This window comes from Lemur catta, chromosome 1 (genome assembly GCF_020740605.2).
Source record: "Lemur catta isolate mLemCat1 chromosome 1, mLemCat1.pri, whole genome shotgun sequence".
In the NCBI taxonomy this organism is placed as follows: domain Eukaryota; kingdom Metazoa; phylum Chordata; class Mammalia; order Primates; family Lemuridae; genus Lemur; species Lemur catta.
Genome location: NC_059128.1, coordinates 120,382,131 through 120,404,584, shown reverse-complemented (window position 1 = coordinate 120,404,584; position 22,454 = coordinate 120,382,131). Strand labels below are relative to the sequence as shown.

The following is a 22,454-nucleotide window of genomic DNA, read 5'->3' as shown; positions in this document are numbered from 1 at the left end:
TGAAGGAGGAGAGAAACTCAGAGACAGAGAGAGACAGAGATCTCTGTCCCTGTTCTTTGAGCCCCAGAAAGGCCCCTGATTTGGTGGAAAGCTGGAAGGGGCTGCTCTGGGGTCCGTCCCAGGTTCTTCCCTGGGAAGATACTTGGGTCAAGTATCCTCCCCTGTCTCAGCCTCAGTTTCTCTCTTTGGTAAAACAGAGCCATAAGTCCCCGCTAGACAACCGAGCTGTCGCCCGGCAGGTGGTCAGCGAACAAACCCTGCTCTGCCTGGGGCCGCTGCCTCTACCTGGCCTTCGCCAGCCCTAGGCTCTGCTCAGCTCCCTGTGGCCTCGGCCTCTGGGCCCCTCGCTGCACCTGTTCCCTTATTTGTGCAGTGACAGGGACAGCAAGGTTCTGAATGTTGCTGGTCTCTGAAGATGGCCACTCCCACCCCCCATGAGATGTGGGGTTATTATTTTTTCAGTTTACCTATTGCACCTCCTTTCTTTTCTTTTTCTTTCTCTCCCTTCTTCCTTCCTTCCCCCCTTTCTTTCTCTTTCTTTCTTTTTCTTTCTTTATTTCTTCTTTTCTTTTCTTTTCTTTCTCTTTTCTTTCTGACACGGTTTCTCTTTGTTGCCCAGTGCAAGTGGCATGATCATAGTTGACTGAAGGCTCAAACTCCTGGGCTCAGGCAATCATCCTGCCTCAGCCTCCCGAGTAGCTGGGACTACAGATGTGCACCACCACGCCCCACTAATTTTTCATATTTTTTATTTTTTAGAGATGGGGTCTGGCTATGTTGCCCAGGCTGATCTCAAACTCCTGGGCTCAAACGATCCTCCCACCTTGGCCTCTCAAAGGGCTGGGATTACAAGCGCGAGCAGTGCTTCAGGCCTATTTCACCTCTTTAAAACAGTTAAAAATAAATAAACAAAAACAAATAAATACAGATTCCTCTCCCAGTGCTCCTCTTGGGGGAGGTAAGTCCAAGGCCCTGGGAGAGGAGCCCTAGCACTGACCCCACCCTTGACCCTCCCCCTGGGCAGTCCAGCGGAATGCTCTGTCCCCATTCCAAGGTCTCCAGCTGGGGCGGACCAGGCGCCTATAAGGACGGGGGGGGGGGGGGGGGGGGGGGGTCCCGCCCTGGCCAGGCACTTCCCGCCGCCATGGACCGCCGTCTGTCCCTCTGGGTGCTGGTGCTGCTGGGTCCTGCCCTGGTTTTCGCGCTGGGCCCCACGCCTTCCCTGGAGACGCCCGAGAAGTTGTGCGGCCACCACTTCGTGCGCGTGCTGGTGCGCCTGTGCGGGGGCCCGCGCTGGTCCCCCGAGGCCGGGAGGCCGGTGGCTGGCGGTGACCGTGAGTGGGGGCAGGCGAGGACTGCGCTCTGGGGAGCCTAGGTGGGGCAGGTGCACGCGGGCGCACGCGCACTCGTGTAGGTGGGCATCCCGGGCAGGTGGGCTCACTTGTAGGCACAGCACGGGGCCGCACTCGCATGCGTGAAAGTCCTCGGAGGACTCGTCCCTTGTTCCTCCAGAAACAGGGCAAGGCAAGCGAGGCAGAGCCTTGTAAGTGAACGGTGGGATGCTGTCATTATTTAAAATGTCAATATTTTGGCTGGGCAGGGTGATGAGTGCCTGTAACCACAGCACTGTGGGAGGCTGAGGTAGGAGGATCCTTTGAGCCCAGGAGTTTGAGGCTACAGTGAGCTATGATGATGACACTGCACCCTAGCCAGGGTGACAGAGCAATACCTTGTCTCAAAAAAAAAAAAAAAAAAAAAAAAAAAGTCAATATTTTTATCTTCAAGAATTTTTGTCTTAATTTTGAGTTTTAAAAGTATTGCATTAAAATACATATCTTGATTGCTGTGGGTTTTTGAGATGAGAACTGGCTGTGCCACCCAGGCTGGAGTGCAGTGGCCCCATCATACCTCAGTGCAGCCTTGAATTCCTGGGCTGAAGGGATCCTCCTGCCTCAGCCTCCTGAGTAGCTGGGACTACAGGTGTGCAACACCACACCCAGCTAATTAAAAAAAATTTTCAGTAGAGATGGGGTCTCGCTATGTTGCCCAGACTAGTCTCAAACTCCTGGCCTCAACAGATCCTCCCACCTTGGCCTTCCGTAGTGCTGGGATTACAGGTGTGAGCCACCGCGCCCATCCGACTGCTGCATTGTTTTGGTGTCTTATCCTAGTCCTGGCCATGGTGCAGAGTGTATGAGACAAGTTTGTGAGTGTATGTGTCACACACATGGGTGTCTTCATGCCTCTATGTGACACTCCACTAATGGGGTGAGGGCTCCAGGGGACGGGACTGCAGAGGGTGTGTCCCTATGTGTATCTCCTTCCTGCACACACACATATGTATGTGTCACCTGCCACCTCTGCACTGTGAGGAGTCTGTGGGTCCCTCTGTGACTGGGTGTAGGTGCCTCACTGGCCCTTTTTTTTTTTTTTTTGAGACAGAGTCTCACTCTGTTGCCCAGACTAGTTGCTGTGGCGTCAGCCTAGCTCACAGCAACCTCCAACTCCTGGGCTCAAGCGATCCTTCTGCCTCAGCCTCCCGAGTAGCTGGGACTACAGGCATGCGCCACCATGCCCGGCTAATTTTTTCTCTATATATTTTTTAGTTGGACAGATCATTTCTTTCTATTTTTTTTTTTAGTAGAGACGGGGTCTCGCTCAGGCTGGTCTCGAACTCCTGACCTTGAGCGATCCTCCCACCTCGGCCTCCCAGAGTGCTAGGATTACAGGCATGAGCCACCGCGCCGGCCCTCACTGGCCCTTGGACCAGCTTGGGATCTGACACCATCTGAAGCTTCAGGAACCCTGACACTCCCTGGGCAGGGCATGGAGGTGGCGTGTGCTGGGGATACGAGTGTGGACATCAACTGAGAATACACGAGGGCATTAAATAGGTGCCTGGCATACAGTCGGAGCTTATTAAGTGCACACTGCTTTCTATTTGCACCCATGACAAACATTTGGTGGGTCACTCAGTGGGACGTGAGTGTGCAGATGTGCACACACATGGCACAGGGGTGTCCTCTGGGGTCCCCGTTCCCACTGAGTTCTGCTCTGTTCCCAGGTGAACTGCTACAGTGGCTGGAGAGACGACATCTGCTCCACGGGATGGCGGCCAACAGTGACCCTGCACTGGTACCTGGCCTGCAACCCGTGTCCCAGGCCTCTCACCGTCATCGCCACCACCGGGCAGCTACCACCAACCCTGCTCGCCGCTGCTGCCTCAGTGGCTGCAGCCGACGAGACCTGCTGACTCTCTGTCCCCACTGACCCCCTCCTTGATGCAGTCTCAGGGGAGCCCAAAGCGCAGAGGGGTCTGGTCTGGTGAGCTCCCGAGGCCACACAGCACCATAAACTCCCACATCTGGGGAGATATTGTTAATTAGCTCGTGGGGCGGGGTGCTTACCACCTACCCCCGGCCAGTGCCACCAGCCCTCTGTGGAGTCAACTGGGGAATAAAACACACCCAAACCATGGCTTGGAGGCCTCCCACTTTTACAGAGCTGCCAGACACGGAGGGAAAAAATGTCCTCACCCCAGAGGAGCTCCAGACGCTGTCCTCCCTGCATGTGTAACGCCCTTCTCGCTGTCTCCCCAGTAGGAAATAAATAATCCAAAGCAGCTTTTGCATTTTTTCTAGAAAAAGGGACAAGCCTTGGTCATCCCTTGTGTGAGCTTGTCCCCAGCAGCCACGAACATGCCAACACTTCTAGGAGCTTGCTAACAATATAGTACAAAGTGGGGAAACTGAGGCCCAGGGAGAGGGAATGGCTAATTGCAGGACTTGAACCTGGGTCTCTACCAAGGCCCTAGAACGATGGACACAACATACAAATATCTGAACAACAATCACAGCAGACATTTATTGATCCAACCCCAGCTGTTCCTCACTGCATCCTCCCTTCACCTGGAGATGGGGATTGTATGATATGACCCCCCTTGTAAGACTAATCAAGCATTTGGCTATGTGACCCATTCACTTAGTTTCTAGGGCTGCTGTCACAAGTGACCAAAGACTGGGTGACTTAAAACAACAGGAGTTTATTCTGTCACAGTTCTGGAGGCCAGAAGTCCCAAACCAAGGTGTCAGCAAGGTTGGAGGGAGGATCTGTCCCAGGCTTCTCTCCTGGCTTCTGGTGGCTCCTGGCCACCCTTGGCTTGTGGTTGCATCACTCCAATCTCTGCCTCTGGTGTCATGTGGCCTTTTCTGTGTTCGTGTCTCCTTCTCTGTCTCTTATAGGGACAGCGATCATTGGATTTAGGTCTCATCCTAATCCAGGATAACCGTACCTCCATCTTTACCTTAACCTCATCTGTAAAGACACTATTTCTAATTCATGTCCAGGTGGACATGAGTTCCTGTGGGGCACTGCTCAATCCAGGGCAGCAGGGGAGCTGGGACTGTCCCCTGAGGGTGATAGGGAGCCACAGAAGGTGTGTGAGCAGGGCAGGCTGAGATCGGATGCGCCTGTTAGAAACCCCTGCAGGCCCCACCTCATCAGGCCTGATTCTCTTGCCTGGATGCTGCCTCAGCCTCCCCACTTGGCCCATCCCCACAGCAGCCATTTTTCAGCTTCTTAAAACTTAAAAATCAATCATGTCATCTCCTTGCTCGCAAGGTGCCATGACCCTCAAAATAACCTCCTCTCCTCGCCCAGCCCATAAGGCCCTGCTTGGCCAGGCCTGTGTGACCCCCCTGTCCTGCTTTCTTCCATCTTTTCCTTATGTCACTCCCGCCGTGCCTCCAAGACTCCCTTCTCATCCTACCTCAGGGCCTTTGCGCGTGCAGTGCCCTCCGCCTGGACTGCCTCTCTCTCAGTTCTCCCCAAGTTCACCTCCTCCTCCTTCCTGCCTCAGCTCAAACATCACCTCCATAGTTCTGGCTCCCTGAGCTCCCAGCTGATGCTTGTCCCCAGCACCATGTCTCTGTCACTTTATTTTAATTCTCTTCAAAGTTCTTATTTCCTATTTGATTATCTACAGGTTCATCTCCTCTCTGTAACGTGGGTCAGTGTTGCTGACTCTTCACCTGGGAAGGAGGGGAAGTACAGGGCAAGGTACGTTGCACATAGCAGGTGCATAACAAATACTTGTGGAAAGAAAGAAAGGACGAGGGACAGAGAGTGGCAGAGCCGTAGTCCCAGCAGGAGATGGCAAGCCTAGTGAGGCTGGGTGGTGGCCGGGATGGGATTCGGAAGGGACCCTGCTGGAAGGCTGGGTGTCCCACCCTGTGCCTCTCGCTCCTGAGCCTGCCAACAAGCCGGCAGCAAGAACCCATCTTGGAGGGTATGAGATGAGGGCAGCAGGGAGCCACGGAGGGTGTGTGAGCACGGATGGGGTGAGGTCAGATCTGCCTGATGGAAACCCCTGCAACCTCTGCCTCCTCCACGCCCTGTTTTGACTTGTAGATATTTTCTATGGAAATAAGCCTTTTAAGAACGAATGTAGACTAGTCTCTGTTAAAACTTGTAAATTGCTTTAAAAAAAAATCTCCAGGTCTTCAGAAAACATTTTATTCCCTGAGGACCCACTCCCTAGACACCCTACTCTCAACTGCCATGCCTGTGAAGCCTGAGTCCCAGATGCAGCGGCGGGGGAACGCAGGGGGTCCCCAGCTCACTTGGACCTCTCCAATCTGTGAAATGCACTGCGGGGGGGCACCTGAGGACCCGAATCTCCCTCTTCTCTGGGTGGCGGGCTGTGTGCAAACTGGCCTTGGGCCCACTGGAGACCCCTCTGAGCCCAGCGCTGTCCCTGGGGTTCTTGGGTAGCGCAGACATGGGGCTGATTCCTGCTGGGGACTCCGGAAACTCTGAGCTCCCACACCTCAAACGGCCAGTGGCCTCCCTCCTCTGCCCAACACTTCGGCCATCTAAGCTCTTGATACCACAAGCAATGAGGGCGTGGTCTTATTCTATGGCCTCTCTGTCCCCTCCTGCCATCTGATGGGTCCAAGACTCATTAAGGGATTGGGATTAGGACCCTCTTTTTTGGGCTGAAAAATATTTCTCATTTCAGCCGTACATGGGCACAGGAGTTTCTGGTTGGCCTTGATGAGTGGCCAGAACTCAGCCACCATGAAACCACGATGGGCTCACTACCAACAGAAGCTGGCCACCGCTTAGGGTCCAGTCTGTGATTGAGGTCAGGGCTGGGAGGTGGGACCCTGCCCTAAATAGGATGGATGCATCCACAGCTGGAACCCTAGCAGAGGTGCTCTGCCATTAGCCGCCGTGGAAAGAAGATGACTGGAAGGTTTTCTGGATTGGCCGGCGCCAGAGAAAGAAAGACAAGCTAGGTTGAAAGGGCTAAGCAACAAGGCTTTATTGGAGCACTCTTGGGAGAGGTTCACGGGTCCCAAGAGTGGGGCCAGAGAAGTCGCGCTGCCCAGGAGTTTTGAGTAGGCTTACATATGTTTTTAGGGTTGGCGGATGGGGGTTTCTTTGGCGAGAAGAGTTTTGGCGTGAAGAGTGACGAATTTCTTTGTTGCAGTTTTAGGGCAATACCTATTGAGGAATAGGAGGGGCTGGTGGTGTGTGTGGACTCCAGGAACCGAATCTCTTATCAAGGTGACCATCCAGGTGTGGTCATTCCTTAACTTAGCCAGACCTAGCAGTTATTGTTTTCGGCAGGTCTCAGGGCTTCTTCTTTTTTTCATTAGGGAAGGGAGGGGTGCCCGCCCTCAGCCTTAAAATGACATTTTCAGGGTTCCTCTGTCCATCCAGAGCAGATGCTACAGCAGCACCAGGTGGGTTTTGAAGGATGTGTAGGAGTTCACCAGCCAGAATATTCACTCATCAAACCTTCCCTGGCACTCCCCTATGCCAGGCTCACTTAGGAGGGCAAACATCTCAGCTTCCTGGGAGGAAGGAGCTGCCCCTCCCTATGGGGGTGGAGACAGAAGCCCAGAGGCTGGAGACCGTGAGACTGCCTCAGTAGACCTGTGTCTGTTTGCCACAGGCGAGGTCCGGCTGGTTCAGCGCATCCCACATGAGCAGCATCTCATATGGCAGGAAGCGGTGCACCAGCAGCAGCTCCCGGTAGAAGCAGGGGTCGAAGGAAGACAGGTGTTGAGAGGGGGCTGGCACGCCGGCTGTGCGGATGCCGCTGTGTGAGGTGGGCTTCAGTCCCTCGCGCTTTAGGCACATACCCAGGAAGACATCGTCAATGGGGAAGAGGTCCAAGACACGGATAGCCCTGCGTAGGGCGGCAGCCGTGAAGCGGGACAATAGGAAGCCACCACCCCCGCAGTAGGGTGGGTATTGCTCCTCCTGAGTCACCACCTGTGGCACATAGTACTTGCTCCACTGAGCCCGGATGGGGCCCACGTTTTGGATCAGATGGCCGACAAAGAGGTGGTGACCTGGGTCATGGCCCTGCAGGTAAGAGACCATGTTGTCCGTGTGTGCAAAGACATCGTCATCCCCGTTGAGCATGAAGCTGGCGTTGGTGCACCTGGTCTCCTGCCACTGCAGGAACAGCACCTGTGGGTGGGCGAGTGAGGCACGCTGGCTTGAGGGCTGGAGAAATTGGCCTTGGGCCCCTGTTGGCCACCCCAGCCCAGTGAACCCAGTAAAGGACGTGTCCCCAGTCAGGCCTGTGGTTGAGGCCCTGCCCTGTGGGGTGACCTGGGAAGCCCTCTCTGTGCCTCAGTTTCCAACTTTCCAAACAGGCCTCGTCATAGAACCTGCCTCCAGGAGTGTTGGGGATCCATGGAGACAGTGCTCTGTAAAGCACCAAGAAATGCTTGAAAATTGTCACATTTACATTTATTGTGATATTTCCCAACTCTGCCTGGGCAAGCCCTGTTGTTAAATAATGACACATGTGCTTGCTATTTAAGATCCACCTCCCCCACTAGATCTGGGACTACGTTTCTCCTACTCATGCATCTCACCAGCACCCAGTGTGGGGACGGTGCCTCATAGGTGCTGGGTTCCTACTTGTCAAGTTGATCTTTATCACACACTTCTGTGTTTTAACAGCCCGGCGTGTTGATAGATCCTGGCCCTCTACTCGCCTTGGCCTCAGCTTCCCCCACAATAACCTACGTGGACTGGAAATCTGCTCCATGCCGGATGCCGCACGGCCCTCGCCTTACCTTCACAGCGGATGCCGCCTTAGGAGGCAGGTGTGGCCCTTATTTACAGATAAGAGAATGGAGGAAAGTGCACTGAGCAAAGTCACACACAGAGAAGCAGCATGAGAGGCCTCCGCCCTGCCTGTTTGTACACACCCCAAGCGGGAACCTGCACTGCTGCCCCCGACCTATCTCTGCTCAGTTTGCCCCACCTGAGGACCTAGGGTGGGTCCCCGGACCCCCCAGCTCCTCATCTGCAGATGGGCAGGATTTTCTCACCTCTTGTGGGTTCTTGTCCATCAAAAAGGTCTTCATGGAGCACCTACTGTGTGCTAGGATCTATTCTAGGCATGAGGGATGCAGAAGTAAGAGGAACAGATACGGACGCCACCCTCACAGACAGCCAGACCAGCACCAATAAATGAGATGTACCCGCATCATGGCCAAGGTTAGCCGAGCACTGGGCGCTGGTCCAGAGCCTTATAAATGCCATCTCGTGTAATCCTCACTGCAGCCCTCGTGGGTGGGTGGCTCTAATTCCCATCCCATGTCTCAGGTGCGGGAACTGAGGCACAGAGAGGGGAATGGACTTCTCCAAGGTCAAACAGCAAGAAAGAGGTGGAGCCTGGATTCAAACCCGTGTCATCAGGCTGAGGTCTGTGCTGGTGCCCTGAGGGCCCTGTGCCCTTTCCCCCCCCACACCAGCCCTGGAGGAAGAGGGCTTCAGGTCACCATGAGGCCAGTGGAGAGGCAGGATGGGGCCAATAGGGGTGTCTGGTGCCCTAGGTCCCTCAGAGGAAGTGGTGGCAATTTGGGCAGGAAGGACAGGCGGCCCCGAACAGCTGCCCCTCGTCCAGCCCACCTGCTTGAGCGTGAGGTTGAAGAAGGAGTCGTGGAAGTCCCACTGCAGGATGTCACCGTGCATCCGCGCCTCCATCTTCAGCAGCCGGTTGACCTTGCGGGCCTGGTGGGGGTCGGGGGCCGTGCCCACCAGGAACAGGCGGCGCAGCTGCAGGCCCCGCACCCGGCGCTCGCGGCCCCACGTGCGCCGCACCAGCTCCCGGCGCTCGTAGTTGCTGGGCGAGGACTTGATCACCAACAGCAGGAAGACCGGCCCCGAGCACTTACCCAGGGGCGCGTCCTGCAGCAGGGGGAACTCGCGGCAGTGTCTGTGCAGCAGGAAATTGCGGACCTGCAGTGGCTGCCCCGCGAAGTCCGGGTGGGTGGCCACAGAGGCGTTGGCCTGGCACCTGGCAGGGCGTGGGCGGGCAGGTGGCGTGGGCCAGGCCAGAGTCTTGGGGGTAGCTGGTGGCTTCTCAGGGACCACACAGGCGGATGGCCACTCGCGCAGACTGAACAGGAAGAGGGAAGTGAAGGCGCCCACAGCCAAAACAAGGCCCACATGAGGCCGCAGTTGCCGGGGACACTTCATCCTGGCCAGCCCAGGTCCGGGGTCCGTCTGAGGAGCCCCCTCGGCAGCTCCTGTGGGAGAACAGTGCTCACCGAATGCTCCCAATGGGCAGAGGCTTTCCTAGAACTACCAACACCTGGTTGCACCCGTACGGTTGCGCAGGTTGTCAAAAATTCTGAAATTCACCCCGCACTTATTCCTTCCACCCCTTGCAAGACTCCCTTCAGCACCCCTACCCATATTGGCTCTGACCCCACTGCAGATTAAATACTTTTACCATCACCTCATTTTACAGGGAAAACCGAGGAGCAGCTATGCCAAGGTGGGCACCCTTGGGCTCAGCATGCCCAGAAGCCCCACCCAATCTGATCCACCTCATCATGTTCCTGCCTCAGAGATGGCCCCAGAGCCTCCCTTAGGGAGCGGGAGAACCCTTCTTTCATCACATGGGAGCTGCTGGGGTCCTTCCTCTTTCCCTGCCACTGAGCTTCTGGGCTTCGGGCACAGCCACTCCCCATCCTTCGTGTTTTTAGTGGTCCTCGCACCCGAGCACGGGCCCTCGGGCTTCACAGAGCCCCGAGGCCCAGCACGTCTCCAGTGAAGCTGTTTTCCTCGGCCAGCTCCTGTTCCTCCCTTAAATTCCATCTCAAATGATTCATTCTCTAGGAACCCTCAGGACAAGGCTTGGCTTCCTGTGTGGCTCCTGGAGTCCCTTTCTCCCCTCTGGCCCAGGCCTGATCCCATGGTGACATCTGTGTCTGCCTTTGTCCTCCCCTGATGGGGGGGGGACTTGGGGGTTCTGGTGCCACCCAGCATCAGGCAGACACATGGGGGAGGCAGGGAGTGTATGATGAATTTATGAATAACAGTGAATTCATTCAGTTTCTCTCTGGCAAACTCTTACACATCCTTCAAAACCCCAGCTCTAATGACTGCTCCTCCTGGAAACTTTCCCTCCCCAAAGCCAGACAGAGCCTTCGGCCTCCCTTCCAGGTCCCCTCCCTGAACTCGCTCAATGCCTTTTTCTCTGGAAAGGTGGTATCTGTGTTCTTCAGCCCTGAATGGGGAGCTACATTCCAGTGAAGCACAAAATTGCTAGATTAGACTCAAGGCAGGACTTACCTATTCAGCAAAGACTTATTGGCACCCACAGTACCCAGAGAGGTACAGAACACTTCTGTACCCAACAGCACACTCATGAGTCCAACTGCTGCATTCAAACCCTAATCCGCCACATCCTGGCTGTGCACTTTGCCTGGTTTCCCAGCCGTAAGGGGCATCTAAGCAGTCCCCAGCCCACAGGGTTGTGTGGACATGAAGAGCTCCTAGCACCCGGCACCTAGTAGGCACCCAATGAGCGTTTGTTGAATGAATACGTAAACCTCAGCACTTACCCAGGCTGCCTTGGAGTGTTCGTGTTCCCTGGGGTCTCCTCTGTCTCCGCAGCAGCACCTGGAACAATATGTGGCAGTCGGTAGGTCCTTTGGGCTCCTTCAGCCCTGAGCAGCCTCACCCAGCTCCCACCTCAGAGCGAGGCAGAAGGCAGCTTCTTGTTCTCATCTGGAGCCGCAAATTGGGGTGGAGCTGGGGACAGGGCCTCACTTCCTGATCTCTGACTTGCACGTCCCTCTCTCCATGTACTGCCTAGCCGATGCCTTTTGGGCCAGATATGTATGTGCAGCCTCAAACCACAGCTCAGATCCTGCCCCAAAGGTTCTGCTGTGTGAGCTTAAGAAGGGAGCTTGACCTCTCTGAATATCAATGTAAAATAGGAAGAATCAACCCTGTGTAAAAGTGTTGCTGTGGCGACTTTATCCTCCAACACTCTGGACGTGGCCCTGCCCCAGGACCTTGGCACAGGCTGTTTGCTCTGCCTGCAATCCTCTCCCTAGGCCTCCGCACACGCCCCTCCATTTCCTGCCCACCTCTGCTCAAACACACCCTTTGTACGGAGGTCTCTGCAGGACATGCCATCCCTTGCACTCCCGATCCCCCACTCTATTCTACTTTTTCGTTTTTCTGAGACAGGGTCTTGCTCTGTCGTCCAGGCTGGAGTGCAGTGGCGCGATCACAGCTCACTGTATCCTCCAACTCCTGGGCTCGAGCGATCCTCCTGCCTCAGCCTCCCAAAGTGCTGGGATTATAGCTGTGAGCCACTGTGCCCGGCCACTTTTTTTCTTTTTCCATAGCACTTCTCACTGCCTAAAATATGTAGTAAAACTTAAAAATGTATTGTTTCTTGTGCATCTCCCTATTCCTGGCCGTGTGGATGGTGCCTAGTAGGTGCTCAGCAAATGTGTACTGAATAAATGAACGAACGCTGGGCTGCCATGGCACCTGACAAAAACACTGACTCTTGGAATGAATTTACACACTCGTTCATTCAAGCTTATGCTGGCGGGGCTCCCGCACACCCTGCGTCCCCTGGGAGTCGAGGGACAGTCGGAAGCAGGTGCTGGACACATGGCAGAGCCACACGCTCAGGAGGGAGCAGACGCTAAGTGAGTGACTAAGTGAGTGACTCAGGGAAGGCTACGAGGGAACACAAGCCAGTGGAGGAGACAGAGTCTGGTGGCTGGTTTCAAATTTGAGGTCTGGGTGACATTTGGGCAAAGGCGTGAATGGCAAGGAGAAGCCAGGTGGCTGAGGTCTGCAGAAAGGTGTCAGGGAGGAGGCAGTGGGTGCAAGGGCCCTGAGGCAGGAATGAGTGGCTGAGGGACCCTGCGTGGGGGTGGCTCAGAGCCTGTCTTGTGGCTGCCGAATCCCCCCCTGGAAGTGGCTAATAGCCCTAGGGGGTCGGCTTCTGCCGGGCAGGTCTGGGAGACCCCAAATAAGACAGAAAAAACCTCACAGGCTCCAGCAGAAAGACCGAGTCACCAAAAAGAAAATCAAATGAGAGAAGCCTCAAGTGTTCCCCTGGGCCACGCTGGGGACCAGAGATCCACAGATGCCGGGACACGACGGTGCGCCCGGGAAGCTGACTTTTGGGCTTAAACACGTAGAAACATACAAGAACATTAATGACTTGGGAAAATTTAGAGGGTGATTCATCTGCAGTTTACAATGCAAACCAGTGGTTCACAAACCAGTGACCTTTTTCCCCAGGGGACATGTGTCTAGGGACATTTTTGGTTGTCATGACTTGGGTGGGGTGTGGGACTGCGAATGGCATTAGTGGACGGAGGCCAGGAATGTTACCTGACATCCTGCGATCCTCACTGCCATATCTTCCCCCAAATGTCAACATCGTCAAGGTTGAAAAAAACCTGCCCTAACCTAACCCAGAAGCCGGACAGGAAGTTCAAAGTGAGGGTCACTTAGAGGAGGGAAACCAGGCTGTGAGTGAAGAATCTTGCTACACATAGGTTTCTACAAATTCAGCCCATGTGGTGTTTATCAGATTGTTTATATGTTATTCGCTTTATTTATTTATTGAGACAGAGTCTTGCTCTGTTGCCCAGGCTGGACTGCCCTGGCATCATCGTAGCTCATTGCAGCCTCAAACTCCTGGGCTCAGGCGATCCTCCTGCCTCAGCCTCCCGAGTAGCTGGGACTACAGGCCCGTCACCACACCCAGCTAATTTTTCTATTTTTTTTTAAAGACGGTGTCTCACTCTTGCTCAGGCTGGTCTCGAACTCCTGAGCTCAAGCGACCTCTCGCCTCGGCCTCCCAGTGTGCTGGGATCACAGGCGTGAGCCACGGCGCCTGGCCCAGTGGTTTCTCTAAATGGAGGGGTCCTCACTTCTTCACTCCCTCAGGTTCTTGATAGGGTCTGAGCAGCTCAAGGGAGGGCGGGGGGTGAGAGGCTTGCTGCCCTCCCTGTTTGCTAGATCTTCATTAATGCGATTCAATCCTCTTGTCTTTTCCATGCACCAAAGACTCCACTGAACCAACAGTCCCTTAAAACCGGAAGCAGGAAATGCTGTTACCCTTAAAGTCGGCCACACGGCCATGACATTGCCGTGATAAACAAGAGAGAACCTCCGGGTCTCCGTTTCAGCAAAGCTGAGTTTGCTGAGGACTGATTGCTTTGACCAATAAGTCTTACTGGGCGCCTCTTCGGGCTATGCTCCAGGCAGTGATCCACCTGTCCTCAGGGATTGTCCTGGTAGAGGGGATGTGACCCTACACCTGCAGAATGGGAGAGCTGGCGCTTGGGAAGCCAGCCCAGGGCCAAAGATGGCTTTGACAAGGAGGATGCGCATCTTGGTAGTGCCTCCTCCAAGCTATTCTGGCACCTTTGCTAGGTGAGGCTGGGGAGTTGATGGGAAGCCCTTCCCAGGCCTTGGGTCAAATCTCTGACTGCCCCATCCCCAATTCAAGATGCCGCTGCCCACCCTCTCCAGGTCACATTGTAAAATGGGATGATTGGACGTGTTGAAACCCAAACAGCTTCTTGCTCTGAAGTTTGTGGGATCTGAGCCAGACACCTGTGGAGTCAGGGCTGGGCTAGAAGAAGAGACTGGGATACTGAGGCTGAGGCTTTGAAGGATGTGTAGGAGTTCACCAAGGGGAGTTTAAGTGGAGGAAAGAGCAAATGCCAAAGTGTGGAGGGAAAAGAAAATGAGTCCTATTCAAAGAACCATATGTAGTTTATTTTGTTGAAAAGCCGAATTTGGGGAAGAGGTGATTTCTGAGGCTGGGGAGTAGGGACTGGACCCTGTAAGGACCTAGAATGCCAGGATGAGAAGTAGGGCTGTTTCTTGGGGGTCATGGGGAGCTATAGAGGTGTGGGGACAGTGACCACGCTAGCTTTGCCCTCACTATATGAATATGTTAATGATGTTAACAACTGGTGGCAGTGCCGTGATAAATGTTGCTGAGGAAGGAGGAGTCCACAGGGGGACATGACCAACCTGGAGATCAGGAAGATCCCTAAGGATGATGGGGAGATTCCTTTCCTGAATTCCAGGAAGTGGGCACAGCACATGCAAAGGTCCTGGGGTAGGCACAAGTTTAGAGTGTTGGTGGCAGAGTGAGGAGGTTGGTTTTGTTGGAACGGGGGAGAGGAGGGTTGGAATGGTGGGTTACTGGAGCATGTTGGGGTGGGAAAGTAGAATGGGGCAGACTATGACAAACCTCTATGTTACATGTAAGGAGCAATGGGGAGCCACGGAGGGTGTTTGAGCAGGGGGAGAACCAGATCGATTTATGCATTAAAGAAGTCCTTCATGACTGCCAAGGGGGTAGGGACAATCGGGATAGGGGAAGAGGCCAGGGCAGTGTCCAGGTGGAAAGTTTGGTAGCCTGGACACAGGCACACCTGGTGCCAACAGGAAGGGGAGCACATCCATATATTGCTGGCACACGGTAGGGCTTGGGTGGGGGACGTTTACCCCAAGTGGGACATGAAGCTACCAGTGCACAGGGTCCCAGAGCGACACTCTCTGGGATCCTTGCCTGGCACTCCACTGCCAGACCTGTCAGTCCTGCCCGGGGCTGTCTGGCGATTTCGCCATCCCCCAGAACCCCCTTCCTCGAGTGCACACAGGAAAGCCACTTGTTTTCCTTTGCCAAGACCTAGGAGCCCCCCTGGGGTGCAGCTGCAGGATGTGGGTCCTCTCAGCTATGTCTTCCCCACAGCCCCTGCACTGGCTTGCCGGCCTCGGCCCTGCCTCAGAGTCTTTTCACCTGCTGCTGCCTCTGTAGGGACACTTCCTTCCCACTGCCCGACTGTCCCGGCGTCTGGACTCCTCCAAGCCCAGCCCTAGAGAGGCCTCAGCCTCCCACCCTAGTCACCACCGGACCACTGGGAATACGCTCCCTCCTCTCCTGTCTGCCACAAAATACTAACAGTGACCTGCATGCTGCCTGGTTTCAGTCTTGCCCCCACCGCAAGTGGCAACAGCCACTGTCCTCGACCACATGTGTTCTGCCTCAGAAAACGGACAGATTTATAACTTGTGAGACCCAGCAGGCCACGGAGAATGCACGTGATTCAGTGGACAAGTCAGCAAGAGCCAGGCCAGGCCGGGCGCGGTGGCTCACGTCCGTCATCCCAGCCTCCAGAAAGCCCAGGCGGAAGGGTCGCTTGAGCTCAAGAGTTCGAGACCAGCCTGAGCAAGAGTGAGACCCCGTCTCTATTAAAACTAGAAAAATCAGTCGGGCATGGTGGCACGTGCCTGTAGTCCCAGCTACTCGGGAGGCTGAGGCAGGAGGATCGCTTGAGCCGGGGAGTTTGAGGCTGCAGTGAGCTATGATGATGCCACTGTAGACTCTGTCTCAAAAAAAAGACAAAAAAAGGAAGAAAAGAAAAGCTGCAATTTGTATTCATGATGCATTAATAAATATTAATAGCATCATGGTGAATATTAACAAGCCACTGCATAGTTCCAAGGCACCAAACATTCATGGTCACGAAATATTCATGACTCATTGCCTGCACACACTGCTAAATATGAATAACTCATTGGCTATTAATGAGCTGCTAGAGCTATAGAAGCAGCTGCTGACTCAGCACAGTGCCTCGCTGGCAGTGCTCCAGCCCCATGTGCTCTGCCATCACTGCCAGGCCAAGGCCAAGGCCAGGCCTTTGCCCCAGGAGCATGTGGCTCCAGGAACCTTGTCTCCTCTAACCCAGTTCTTATCGCTGTTTCCCCGGAGGCCCCGGGCTGAGAGATAGCAGGGGTATGTGCATGTCAGCAAGGCCCCCTGCGGCCCACTCTGTCCCTGGCCTATTCTGAGCCCATGAGGGGCCTGCCTGCTACTGACTTGGGGTCTCCATAGCGTCAGGGTAATTCACGTGACGCCCCCTTTTTCTAGATGAGAAAACTGAGGTTCCAATAGGGCTATTTCTGGATCCCTGTCCTGGCCTGTCAGACACTTCCTGCCCTGGACCCCCAGCTCCAGGGACTGCAGGCTGCGTGGCCCTGACCTGCCGGTCACTGGCCCTCTCTCCACCAGGAAAGCAAGGCTTGTCTCTGCCTCGCCCGGCAGCTGTGAGCGCTGGCCTGTGAGCTGACGGCCTTAAGGCAGCTGCGGGGACGCCGGCGGCCACTGAGGATGTTCTGATCCGACTACTGGCCATCCATGGGACCTGGGGCAGGTGGCTGGAACCCCCAGCTTCAACATCCTCATCTGCGAAGCTGCGATGGTGGCAGCTGTCAACTGACTCCGCATTGCTGTGGCCGTCATCCCTGCAGCTGCACCAACCCTAAACTGGGATTTGGATGGAGGCGTGGAAACTTCGGAGGGGCGAGGGGTGACAGAAGCATCTGAAAAGCCCGTTTGTGTGCGTGAGGGCTTGAGTCCTGGGAAAGGTTGGAGAATCAAGTGACAGCTCCAAGCAGTGGCCTTTTCTCCAGGCGACACATTTATGAAGTGTGGACAATGAGATATTAATAGTAGCACGACTGCTCTGAGCAAGTGCTGAGCACCTAGTGTGTGACATGCCTGGGTCTCAGTGCTGGGGACACAGCCAAGATGATGGACAGAAACCCCTGTGCTCGAGGAGCTGATGCGCTAACAGGGGACAGAGAGGCAGCAAACGAGAGAATTTTCTGGAGAAGAGCAAGGGTAGGAGTCGGGGGCACTTATAGGAGAGAGCATGAACCTCCTGCCAGGGAAGGAGCCCTCGTGACTCTGAGCCTCGCCGAGAGGAAGCCTAGTTTGCAGGTGGACGATCTGGGCAAGAGAGGGTGCCCGCCTGCCCAAGGTCACAGCTGACTGAGGCTGGGAAGGGTTGGTGGGGTTTGAACCCTGACCTGCCTGACCTTGAGGGTGATTCCTCTTCAGTTCATACCAGTTTGGTCTCCCAGTAATGCTGGGTTGGTCCCCTTTCACAAAGAGCAGAAGTTGCTCTTGTAAACAGAAGAAAAAGCCCAGTAAAATCCTTCCTTAGAAAGGAACATACGGCCAGACCTACTCTAGTAAAACCAGGCGTGCAGCGGGTCTCAGGTCAACATATGCCAGTGCTTGCGCCGAATACCTGGGTGTGGGGACAGGGGTGGCGCCGGGGCAGGCTGAGACATGCACTTGAGGCCTTAACGTCCGGGTTTCCAGGTCCAGAGGCTCTGTCACAGATGACTTATTGGCCGAGGTGGACTTCCCGCATTGCAGGCACTGCCTGGGGCACCTGGGGTGGGTCCAGGAAGGGATCTGCGGCTGCACACGGGCCCCTGAACACATTGTGACCTTGGCCCAGTGGAGCCTCCAACAGCATCTCTGGGCTCATTTCCCAGGTGGGGAAACAGGCTGGGGGAGGCAGGCTGTGCATCCCAGTTCAACCTCAGACCCTTCGCACGATCTTGGGCTGATGGGAGAACTGAAGTCTTGTGGGCCCCTCCTCTGGGGACTTCCTGGCCCCCCACACCCTCAGGTCGGTAAGGGCCCTCCTCTGGGCTCTGCGATATTCACATTATTATTTCTGTCATGCAAAGATAAATGTTACAGATGAGAACACAGTGAGCTGCATGATCAGGATCAGCGTTAATTTGCCAGGTCCTGTGGGAAGCCCTGCCACCGTCTGCTCATCTGAACGCCACACCTGTCCTGGGAGGTAGGGCTGTGTTGGCCCCATTGTTATGGATAGGGAAACTGAGGCACATGAAGGTCAAGGAATTCACCTAAGGGAGGCTGGGTGGAAGCCCAGTTCCTGCCTTTAATTTCCACCTGATGGGACTTCCTTTAGTTTGCTATGTTGGTATTTAGTTCCCCGTCCTGGGGGACAATCAAGCCAAGCCAGAATCCCTCCAGGGAGCGGGACCACAATGGGCATGCTCCCTGGCTCATGGGGGCGTCTGGGCAAGTTCCTGTGCTGCTCTGGGCCTCAGAGGCTGGTGGCAGGAGGGGAAGTCACCTAATGCGACCTTACTTGCTCTGCCCGGGCTGACCAAGCCCTGCCTGGCGGGGGTGGGCTGAGCTGGCTTGTTTGTATTCCACGTGGAGCAGAGAAGCTCCAAGGCCCCCTCTTGGCTCCCCTGACCCCGAGCACCTGGCAGGAACTGCCACACCCTGGGCTGAAGGGAGAGGCACAGGGAGGTGTCTGGGCTGGGCAAACACCTCGCTGCTCACTCAGTCCAGGTGGGGGCCCAGCTGTCTGACTCGGGGGCTACACCTCTTTCTCCTGCCTCTAGGGATATTTGCCCTGCCTGGGGTGGTGGCCACCTTGCAGACCGACGGGACAGTGGGAGAAAGCGGTGGCCCCCAGGGCTGTCCCTAGACCAGTTCCCCCGGACCCTAAACCCCAGATCTGGAGTATAGGAGGCCCTGGTCCGGGTTGGGAGAGCCTCAGTTTCCACATCTGAAAAGTAGCCAAAAAAAAAAAATCTTACCCAGGGGGAAAGTTGGTCAGGAACTTGGAAAAGGGATCAGAGTGGTGGGTAAAGACATAATTATTATTAATATAATGATGGTGACGGCTGACTGTCTCTGGGCACTCAATGAATGGGCACAGCTGTTTTCGACTCAGTTCCTCTTCACCGCAATCCTGTGCCATGAGCCTCACTTGACACGTAGGGAAACTGAGGCTCAGAGACCTAAAGCCACTCGCCCAAGGACACCAGTGACCAGAAGTGCGCATAATAAAGTTTTTTCGGCTGGATGCTTCAGGCATCCTCATCACAGCTGTGTCATCCCCTCACCTCACTCAGGGGAAACTGAGGCACCTTCAGAGCCCAGGAACAATCTGTGCCACGCAGCCAGGGGAGGCCAGGGCTGGACTCCGGAGCCCTGGGATGCGACCCAGTACCTGGCAAGGCCGGGAGCATTGGGGAGAGGCTGGGTGTCAGCTGCAGTCCCCTCAGGAAACAATAGGAAACTCAGTCGGGGGACCTGCCCAGTCAGCACCCTAACAAGCTCAAAAATCACGGCGTCAGTAATAGTAACGGCCAACGCTACCGAGCGCCACAGGGCCTTGGTCTGACCGCCCGATCTCGGCAGGAGGCCGGGCGTCCCTGTCGCCAGGCGTCGCCACCGGGTGTAGGGGAGGCTTCCTCCGGACCAAGGTCGCAGCTGGCCTTGGAAAGGAAGGCGACTGTTACGACGGGGGAGGGCTTCTCTAGAACCCAAACCCACCCGCCCGCCAGCCCCCGCCACGGGGGGCCGCCAGGTCCTCAGGGGCCCCCAGTGGGACTCACCCCCAGGCGACGGCCAGGCTCCTGCTGCCCTGCGCTCCGGAGCAGAAGGAAGAGTTTTCACGGGAGCAGGAGTCCCCGCCCCGCCCGGCCGGCTCCTTCCTGCCCGCCCGCGCCCGCCTGCTTCCCGCCAGGCCCCCTCTTGCAGGTTTCCCGGTGGCCCCTCCCCGGCCTGGCCCGGCCCCGGCCAAGTTGCCGCCGCTGCCATCCTCTTCTGGCCCCCACCTGGGTCCCGCTCACAGCTGGGGCCCGAGCGCCCCACGGCCAGAGGTGCGCGAGCAGCACCTGGCGCGCCTGGTTGGCCCAGGTGTGTTCCACGGAGAAATGATGGGATGAGGGCGCAGGGGGAACCCAGTGGCCTTCCAGGTCTCTGCTGGGGTTCGAAGACTCCAGAGCTGCTGAGACACCTGTCCTTTACCCCCGCAAGCCAGCCGCAGGTTGCCACTCAGGTTCTGGAAGTCGAAGGTCAGAGCTGTAGATTTTTGGGGTTGGGGTTGGCAAGGATTCACACTCTGTAGCTTGCCGCGTCTGAGTCTCTAGAAGTTTCCAGGCTTGACACGTGGGCCTCGGGGACTCTGGGTTGGGGGAGTCCCGGATGTGAGAGCCCAGGAGGGTGCAAGCCCACCCCTGCTTCCTTCTTCAACCCTATTTGTTCCTGAAGAGGAAAGAGGTGGGGGGGTGTCGGGGCGTGCCTCAGTTTCCTCATCTGTAAAATGGGGGAGCTAGCCCCTGGGTCCTCTAGTTGGGAGAGGTCTGGGGAGTGAACTGCTCAGAGCAAATGCATGATCAAAACTGACTTTATTAAAGGCGACAACATCAAAGGATCTTGTATCAAATAGGGGCCCGGGTGTAGCCAGGCTGCGGGCGCTTCCTCCGGGCAGTACACACCTGGACTTTGTTTAGAGCCCACACCGCCCTGCAGGGCCCCTGAGATCCCCGAGGTCGTGGGCACCAGAGAGGGAGCTGGCGCCCCAAGGGCCTGGGTTCAAATCCAGACTAGAATTATCATGTCACTCAGCAGTTCTACTCCCAGGAATCTAATTAGTAGAACCAGAAACAGGCGTTCAAAGGAACACCCTTGTAGGAATGTCCACAGGGGCACTAGTACCGACAGCCCCCCAGATGGCCCCCGCAGATGGACGGGCGAGCGGTATGTGGCACATCCAGGCAATGGGACATCACTCAGCATAAAAAGGCACGAAGCAGACACCTGCTATGGGTGGAGGCGCCCCGAGAACATGGTGCTGAGCGAGAGAAGCTGACACCGAAGGCCTTATATGGTGCGATTCCGTTTATAGAAATGTCCCCAACAGGCAATTCTTAGAGACAGGAAGCAGATTAGTGGCTGCCAGGGGCTGGGGGAGGAGAGTGGGGAGTGGCCCCTGATGGGGATGGGGTGTCCTTTTGGGGGAATGAAAATGTTCTGGAACTAGTAGAGGTGATGGTGGCATGACATGGGGAATGTTCACTTTAAAGTGGTTAATTTTCTGTTATGTGAATTTTGCCTCAATTTTTAAAAAACCAACTAGGCTACTCACCAGGGGGTGGGGGGAGGGAGCAGGGGTGGCCTCTCGCAAGCCACTCCATCGATCACTTTGTGGCAGAGCTGACGTTTTGGAGTCACCCAGGTGAAAGAGACCAAGGCTGTAAATTAATTGCACCCTGCCTGCCCGGCCCGCCTGGGGTTGGCTAGTTCAACAGGCTCCTCTCGCCCCCTCTTGGGACTCAGCTCCCTGAGACAGGCACATGTCACACCTGCTCTGGAAGGCCTGGCATTTAGGAGGCCACACCTGGGGAATAATGCCTTCTGTGTTCTAAAAGGTGCCCTCCTCACTTGTGACCCGAGAAAAGCAAATTAAAGCCACTAGGAGGTGCCATGTTCCTGCTACTTATCAGATGGGCAAGAACCCAAACCCACTTTTTTTTTTTTTTTTTTTTTTGAGACAAGGTTTTGCTCTGTCACCCAGGCTGGAGTGCAGTGGCATCATCATAGCTCACTGCAACCTCAGACTCCTGGGCTCAAGTGATCCTCCTCAGCCTCCCAAGTAGCTGGGACTATAGACACGCACCATCTCATCTGGCTAACTTTTAAAATGTTTTAGAGATAGGGTCTCACTGTGGTGCCCAGTCTGGTCTCAAACTCCTGGCCTCAAGCAATCCTCCCACCTCGGTCTCCCAAAGTGCTGGGATTACAGGCGTGAGCCACCGCGCCTAATCTAGAATTGGTCTTTCATTCTGTCACTTCGTGGAGCCGTAGCTCCATCCCTGAGGCCCAGGGCCGCACTGGGCAGGTGTGGGCTCTGGATTCACAGCCTGTGAGTTGAGGCCTGGGATGGGGCGATGAGGGCAAAGGGCTGCCGAAGCCCCGCGCTGTTTGGCTGGAGAGTGTACGCACAGGAGCCGCCTCTGCCTGAAGTGCCCCCACTGGACACTAGGACTCCTGAAATCACTCTTGTGGTCACCCCTTGCGTACCCAGTGTCGACTGTGCACTTGCTCTGAGCTGAGGACACTCCCCAGACCTCGCCCAACTAGAGGAGCCCCACATCATACAGACAGGAAACAGAGGCACAGCCAGATGCCCTGTCTCTTCAGAGGACAGGCTGGGAGGATCGGGGGGCACAAGGCAGGTCTCGGACTAACCCGGCTTCCTGCTCCTACTTTCGGCTTTCTGAGTCCCGCCTGGGCTTGGTCCCTGGGATGTGCACAGCCCCGGTGTCAGGCAGCTGGGTTCCTGTGTATCCATGAGGACCCAAGACTGCCTGCTGAGCTCGGGCCTGCCCCCCGCCGCAGTCTGCTGGTTACCCCAGCTGCCCTGGGCCCACCTGGGCCATTCTCGCCCACCTGCACCAAATCCACCCTCCACACAGTGCTCCCCAAACACAAGTGC

The 22,454-nt window shown here is 55.7% G+C and overlaps 2 protein-coding genes across 4 annotated transcripts; one reads left to right on the top strand and one right to left on the bottom strand.

Moving 5' to 3' along the window:
* The first annotated feature begins 1,144 nt into the window (after window positions 1-1,144).
* On the top strand, window positions 1,145-3,270 carry INSL3 (insulin like 3). Of its 2 annotated transcripts, XM_045553430.1 has the most exons (3): window positions 1,145-1,334; window positions 2,025-2,119; window positions 3,065-3,253. In XM_045553430.1, exons 1-3 carry the CDS (start codon window positions 1,145-1,147, stop codon window positions 3,251-3,253), a joined length of 474 nt encoding a protein of 157 aa, XP_045409386.1. The 2 variants fall into 2 exon arrangements, with proteins under 2 accessions (XP_045409386.1, XP_045409393.1); XM_045553437.1 differs by lacking the exon at window positions 2,025-2,119 and having other exon boundaries at window positions 3,065-3,270.
* Window positions 3,271-6,300: 3,030 nt separating this feature from the next.
* Window positions 6,301-19,647, bottom strand: B3GNT3 (UDP-GlcNAc:betaGal beta-1,3-N-acetylglucosaminyltransferase 3). 2 transcript variants are annotated; one of them, XM_045553408.1, is made up of 5 exons: window positions 19,570-19,647; window positions 10,887-10,944; window positions 8,944-9,563; window positions 8,361-8,420; window positions 6,301-7,485 (listed from the first exon to the last, which is right to left on the bottom strand). In XM_045553408.1, the coding sequence occupies exons 3-5, from the start codon at window positions 9,511-9,513 to the stop codon at window positions 6,934-6,936; spliced, it is 1,182 nt and encodes a 393-aa protein (XP_045409364.1). In that variant the 5' UTR covers window positions 9,514-9,563; window positions 10,887-10,944; window positions 19,570-19,647; the 3' UTR covers window positions 6,301-6,933. The 2 variants fall into 2 exon arrangements, with proteins under 2 accessions (XP_045409364.1, XP_045409373.1); XM_045553417.1 differs by lacking the exon at window positions 8,361-8,420.
* Between the last annotated feature and the right edge of the window lie 2,807 nt (window positions 19,648-22,454).

What these genes read in the sequence shown, in the direction of transcription:
- INSL3 (XM_045553430.1), top strand. Translation starts at nt 1,145, where the DNA reads ATGGACCGCCGTCTGTCCCTCTGGGTGCTGGTGCTGCTGGGTCCTGCC. An exon ending in GCCGGTGGCTGGCGGTGACC is followed by an intron (nt 1,335 to 2,024) that starts GTGAGTGGGGGC and finishes AATTTTCAGTAG; the next exon opens with AGATGGGGTCTCGCTATGTT. An exon ending in GTAGTGCTGGGATTACAGGT is followed by an intron (nt 2,120 to 3,064) that starts GTGAGCCACCGC and finishes CTCTGTTCCCAG; the next exon opens with GTGAACTGCTACAGTGGCTG.
- B3GNT3 (XM_045553408.1), bottom strand. Translation starts at nt 9,513, where the DNA reads ATGAAGTGTCCCCGGCAACTGCGGCCTCATGTGGGCCTTGTTTTGGCT. An exon ending in TCAACCTCACGCTCAAGCAG is followed by an intron (nt 8,421 to 8,943) that starts GTGGGCTGGACG and finishes TGCCTAGAATAG; the next exon opens with ATCCTAGCACACAGTAGGTG. An exon ending in TGGACAAGAACCCACAAGAG is followed by an intron (nt 7,486 to 8,360) that starts GTGAGAAAATCC and finishes GCCCACCCACAG; the next exon opens with GTGCTGTTCCTGCAGTGGCA.